Source organism: Calidris pugnax, unplaced genomic scaffold, assembly GCF_001431845.1.
Source record: "Calidris pugnax isolate Ruff unplaced genomic scaffold, ASM143184v1 scaffold124, whole genome shotgun sequence".
In the NCBI taxonomy this organism is placed as follows: Eukaryota; Metazoa; Chordata; class Aves; order Charadriiformes; family Scolopacidae; genus Calidris; species Calidris pugnax.
This window is the reverse complement of record NW_015090914.1, coordinates 37,555-43,325: the sequence shown is the minus strand read 5'-3', so window position 1 is coordinate 43,325 and position 5,771 is coordinate 37,555. Positions and strand designations below refer to the sequence as shown.

At 49.0% G+C, this 5,771-nt stretch overlaps 1 protein-coding gene across 1 annotated transcript; it reads left to right on the top strand.

Moving 5' to 3' along the window:
• The first annotated feature begins 289 nt into the window (after nucleotides 1–289).
• LOC106892330 lies at nucleotides 290–5,496 on the top strand. The gene is made up of 6 exons (XM_014949439.1): nucleotides 290–556; nucleotides 646–830; nucleotides 2,899–2,963; nucleotides 3,115–3,266; nucleotides 5,063–5,196; nucleotides 5,435–5,496. Exons 1-6 carry the CDS (start codon nucleotides 424–426, stop codon nucleotides 5,441–5,443), a joined length of 678 nt encoding a protein of 225 aa, XP_014804925.1. The 5' UTR covers nucleotides 290–423; the 3' UTR covers nucleotides 5,444–5,496.
• The last annotated feature ends 275 nt before the right edge of the window (nucleotides 5,497–5,771 follow it).

Genomic DNA, 5,771 nt, shown 5'->3' with positions numbered 1-5,771 from the left:
CGCCCGCGGTGGCGGCGGTTGGGGCCCTGAGGGTGGCGGCGGTTGGAGCCGCGCGGGCCGCGCTCGGCCCCGCACCGACAACCGCTGCGAGGGCGGTGCGGCCTGGGCTGCTGGGCCCCTCCCGCCGCCGCCGGGCTCCGGCCGCGTTCGCAGGACCGGCCCCGTCCCCGCGCGGCCCCGCTCCCAAGCAGGCCGCCGCTGTGAGGGCCCGCCCGCGGTGGCGGCGGTTGGGGCCCTGAGGGTGGCGGCGGTTGGAGCCGCGCGGGCCGCGCTCGGCCCCGCACCGACAACCGCTGCGAGGGCGGTGCGGCCTGGGCTGCTGGGCCCCTCCCGCCGCCGCCGGGCTCCGGCCGCGTTCGCAGGCGCTCTGCCGTCCGTGTGGCGGGTGAGTCGTTTGCCTCTGCTGTTTTGTGAAGGTAGGAAATGGCCAAGCCCTTGTGGAAGCCGTCCCGGAGGAGTCAGGTCAACTTGAAGGAACAAATAAAAGAGAGAAACAAGAAATCGGCAGGGCTGGGGAAAGCCTGCGAGCCCTCGTCTACAAGTGTCAGCGGCACGAGTAAGACACTTTGGGTGCCTGTGTCTTGGTTTGTCTGGTGCTTCTTGTTGTGAATTTCCCGTGTGAGCTGACAGAGGGTTCTCTTGCAGTCAGCAGCCCCGCGCAGCTGAAGAGCATCCAAGCCAACAACAGAGCTCTAGCGCTGGCTTTGCAGGAAGAGAAGCTCAAAGTGAGAGAAGCCCATGATGCCTTTCTGTTGTTAAAGGGAGAGAATCAATGCCTGAAGTTTCAGATCTTTTGTTTACAAGCACTGCTTCAGTCACAGCAATTGCAGGTACCTGGACCTGTACTTTGAACCCTGTCCTTGTCTTGCAGTAATGGGGAGTGTCAGAATTGGCTCCATATAGTTCTGAGGTGTCTTTCTGAACTTCAGTGACTCCTAACAAGTCATTTAGCTACACAGGAGAGGTCTTGTTGGGTTTCCCCTGGTTCTAATCATTAATACTTCCTTTATTTGTGCTTCTCCTCTTCTTGTAAGGAGACTAAATGCTCTCGTTGCAATAGACAGTCTCTGAGATCTGGGAAACTACGCAGCCTCACATCCATTCCTGGAAAGATGATCGAATGGCTTGTTCTGCACGTCATCTCAAAGCACATAGGGGAAGAGAAGCTATCAGAAATAGTCAACACGGATTCACCAAGGGGAAATCATGTCTGACTAACCTGATAGCCTTCTACAATGGCATGACTGGATGGATAGATGACGGGAGGGTGGTGGGTGTTGTCTCCCTTGACATCAGCAAAGCTTTTGACACCATCTCCCACAGCATCCTCATAGCTAAGCTTAGGAAGTGTGGGTTGGATGAATGGACAGTGAGGTGGATTGAGAACTGGCTGAAAGACAGAGCTCAGAGGGCCCTGATTAGTGGCACGGAGTCCAGTTGGAGGTCCATAACAAGTGGTGCTTCCCAGGGGTCAGTACTGGGTCCAGTCCTCTTCAATATTTTCATCAATGACCTGGATGAAGGGATGGAAGGTACCCTCAGCAAGTTTGCTGATGACACAACACTGGGAGGGATGGCTGACACACCAGAAGGCTGTGCCACCATACAGGGAGACCTGGACAGGCTGGAGAGTTGAACCAGGAGGATAGACCTGATGAAATTCAACAAGGGCAAGTGCAGGGTGCTGCGCCTGGGGAGGAAAAAAACCCCTGCACCAGTACAGGTTGGGGGCTGACCTGCTGGAGAGCAGCTTAGAGGAGAAAGACCTGGGAGTCCTGGTAGACAACAGGATGCCCACGAGCCAGCAATGTGCCCTGGTGGCCAAGAAGGCCAATGGCATCCTGGGGGGCATCAGGAAGAGTGTGACCAGCAGGTCAAGGGAGGTCATCCTGCCCCTCTGCTCTGCCCTGGGGAGGCCCCACCTGGAGTATTGTGTCCAGTTCTGGTCTCCCCAGTTCCAGAAGGACAGGGAACTGCTGGAGAGGGTACAGCAGAGGGCTACAAAGATGGTGAGGGGCCTGGATCATCTCTCTTATGAGGAAAGGCTGAGGGACTTGGGTGTTTTTAGTCTGGAGGAGAAAAGGCTGAGGGGCGATCTGATCAATGCTTCTAAATACTTCAAGGGTGGGTGTCAAGAGGATGGGGCCAGTCTTTTTCCAGTGGTGCCCAGTGACAAGACAAGAGGTAATGGGCACAAACTTGACCATAAGAAGTTCCACCTAATCATGAGGAGGAACTTGTTGACTTTGAGGGTGGCAGAGCCCTGGAAGAGGCTGCCCAGGGAGGTGGTGGAGTCTGCTTCTCTGGAGACATTCAAACCCACCTGGACACGTTCCTGTGAAGCCTGCTCTGGGTGGACCTGCTCTGGCAGGGGGTTGGACTAGACGATCTCCAGAGGTCCCTTCCAACCCCATAGCATTCTGTGATTCTATGATTTACATAGAGTTCATTTTTCCCATAACATAATTGTGAGATGTGTATATGTGCAGCTGAACGTAACTGCAGCAATGTGACTTGCACTGTCCCTTCATTAGACAAGTGTGTCAGCCTTGTATGGGCTCCAGTCTTTGGAAGTTGCTTGGAAATTACTGCAGTCAGTTGCTGGGCCAGAAAGATCAGGGGGGTTGTGATGTGGTGGCATCCCAGCTTCCCATCTTTGAGCTGGACTTTCACTTCTGTATGCCAGGGATTCTTCTGGTTTCTGATTTTTCCCCTTCAAGTACCTCCATTGCCAGCAGACATCCACACAATTCACCTGTGGAGGTGAAGGAGAGGGCTGACTGAAACTGGGTTTCTCTGCTCTGCTCTGCTTTCAGTCATCTGAAGCCTTGCTCTCTCCTGGGAGCTATCAGTCTTGTTTCAGCTGCTTAATCACAGTGAAACCTTTCTCGTTGGCAGAATGAGGGAATGTTTCCTTCAGTGCCTGTAATGATTCCTGTTGTCACTGGACAAGAGCATTGTGCGTAAGTAGCTCATTAATTTTATTTTAATGTAATTAATTAATTCTATGATTCTAATTTGTCTTGTCAGTTCTCTTACAGTGAAGGTACGGGGGGAAATGCAATGCAATGAAAATCATTCCTTGTCCTAGAAGCGATTTTATTCCCTCCCTAGGGGAATTCCACAGCATACTGTGAAACTTGGAGAAATCGCTGAGAGTAAGATGAAGGCCACAACAGATGACAGTAAGCCAGATGGCTTTGTTTCAGAGGACTGCTGTGAATCTACCAGTCTCTATGCCATAGAGGAAGTAGAAACAGAGTGTGGTAAGGATATCTGTTGGGCATTTCTCCCTCCCAAAGTAAGGAGAAGAACTGTGTGCCTATAACTGCATCATGAATACTCCTTTGTAGCAAAGGTGAAATAATACATGAGAACAGAGACATTCTGTATGGTGGTAGCTGGGGCTGTACAAGCTGTGGTGAGGAGCAGAGTTGAATATCAGCAAAGGCTAAAGGTTTCAAGTGAAGGTGCCTGGTAGAATGGGGAATGAATTTGAAAGATCTGACTCTTGTCTGACACTAAACTGTAGCCTATTTCAGGATGCTTTCTGGAGTCTATATTCCCCAGAGCTTAGCTTGGTGACCACACACTGGATCTTGCAAATCTTACAGAAAACTCTGCAGGTAGTCCAACTGATGGATTTAGAAAGTAAGCAAATCTTCTCTGGGTTGTTAATCTAATTCAGTAGGACTCTTTGATCTGAGTTGGAGTTGAATATTTTTATTTCCCCACGTCCCACTCCTTGTTAACATAGTGCCAGAGCTTGGGACTGTTCCTTCAAGTAAAGAGTGTGGGCCATCTGACAATGTGTTTCACAAAATACGTCCATTGGGCAGTGCTATTCAGAGGTGGGGGCTCATGCAGTGTGTCCATAGGGTTTTGGCCTTCCAGAAACACCTAATTGAACAAGAGCCAAAGGAAGTTAGACTTGGAGAAAGCCTAGAAGAACATAATATTGGAAACACAAATCCCAGTATTTCTCAACAAAATGAGAGCATGGAAGAACTGGAGCTGGTGTTGAGGCAGGGAGATTCTGCAGGTGCTCAGCTGAATTCAGATGATGTGCCTGACCTGCAGGAAGTTGTGTGTAAAAGGCTGTTGAATAAGAAGGGAGCAGCATCAGGAGGGAAAGCTGGTGCTGGAGAAGCCTCCAGACCAGGCCTAGCACACATGAAGACTTTCCAAGGAAAGAGAGAAGTGCTGGCTAAGTCCTGTCTTGGTAAGGGCCACACTTCTCAGAATGGATGTCAGGTGACAGCCTTTTGACAGCAAGGTGACAGACTCCGTTACCAATGGGACTCACACAGCAGTTGTATCTGAGTCCCATCCACAGGTCGCGTGGTGTTGATGAGGATTCAGATAATGACCTCCATGTGCCTCATCACCACAAATCACCCAGCAAGAGCAGCACAGTGACTACAATGGGTGCAAGAGGAGAACATGCAAGACCTGGACCTAAGGGGTGTCTGGTAAAGCCTCAGCAGCAACTCCAGAATGAAAGAAAAGCAGACCATCCTACACCATGGGCAAAGCCAGTTGGTAAAGGGAGATTGGAAAGGGTTGTGTCACCATTGATTTCTATACTTCCTAGACTGTTGTTTTAGAGACGTAGACTGTTTCAAGATAGCTTCTCTTACAAGTACACGTCAAATGGTGCTCAAAACCTAATATGACAGTATCATTTATCTAATCGCTTGTTTTGTCAGCAAAGAGGTAACTGATGCTGGATACTGTTTGAAAAACTGCTTAAAACTATACTGTGTTGTTTGTGCTTCCCAATGTTTCAAGGATGAAGGGAAACAGGAAATCAGAGCTACTAATAAAGAACATGTTGCCAAAGAAAGCTGAATTTTCTTATTTTAATGGCAGAGCAGGGCTTGAAGAGGATCACCTTAAGTATTTCTTACTCTTTCTTGAATAGAGAAATGAATGTCATAGGTACAGCTGGCAGCTGCTTAATGTCTACTGGTTCATTTGTAGATATTGTGCCTTAAGTTCCATGTTTTCTTGAAGTGCTGGGTGTATAATGAACTAATGTGCCTTTAAACTCTTTGAACAGGGGAATCTTTTGAGCCTTCTTGTGAATGTCTCCAGAATGTTCCTGGCACGGCGTGCTCCCACCTCAGCACTGGGGTAACAGCACATGAAAGGCCACTACCTCTGAAACACGGGCAGCGTGGTCCCAGGAACCGTGTATGTGTCCTACTTCTTAGCTGCATGTAGTGAAGTACTGTGGTCTGTCTTAAAAGGCAGGATATGGCAGGGGTTATTTTGGGCAGGAACGCCTTTGAAGAGGGGTCTGATATTAGTAGTACAAAACAGTTCAAAGCAGGATCTAATGTAGTAATTGGGAATTGAACTGTTGTAAATAGAGGAGGGACTGGAAGGTGAAATAGAATCCAAACTTAGTTCTGCTGCATTATTTTCACAGGAAGCTTAGAAGAGATGCTTTTGCAGACGAATATTGTCTGACGGCTCCAACTCTCCAGCATAAAAAAAGAAAGAATAAAAGAAAAAGAAGAATCTCTTGAAATAAAGGAGAAATGTTTTGGTTGTCAGTGAGTTTTCCTGTCATTCTTAACACCTGGGCAGTTCATGATGCATGAGAACTTCTCCTACAAATACAGTCACATCTGGGCATCTGATGCTAGGGACACAGGCAAAAGGTTCTTTGTTTTCTTTTGTCCAAGGAGTGATTTGCTTTTAAGGAGGTGGCTTTTCTGTGTAACGTGTAAGGTGACTTTATAACAGAGGTCTTCTGGGAGAAA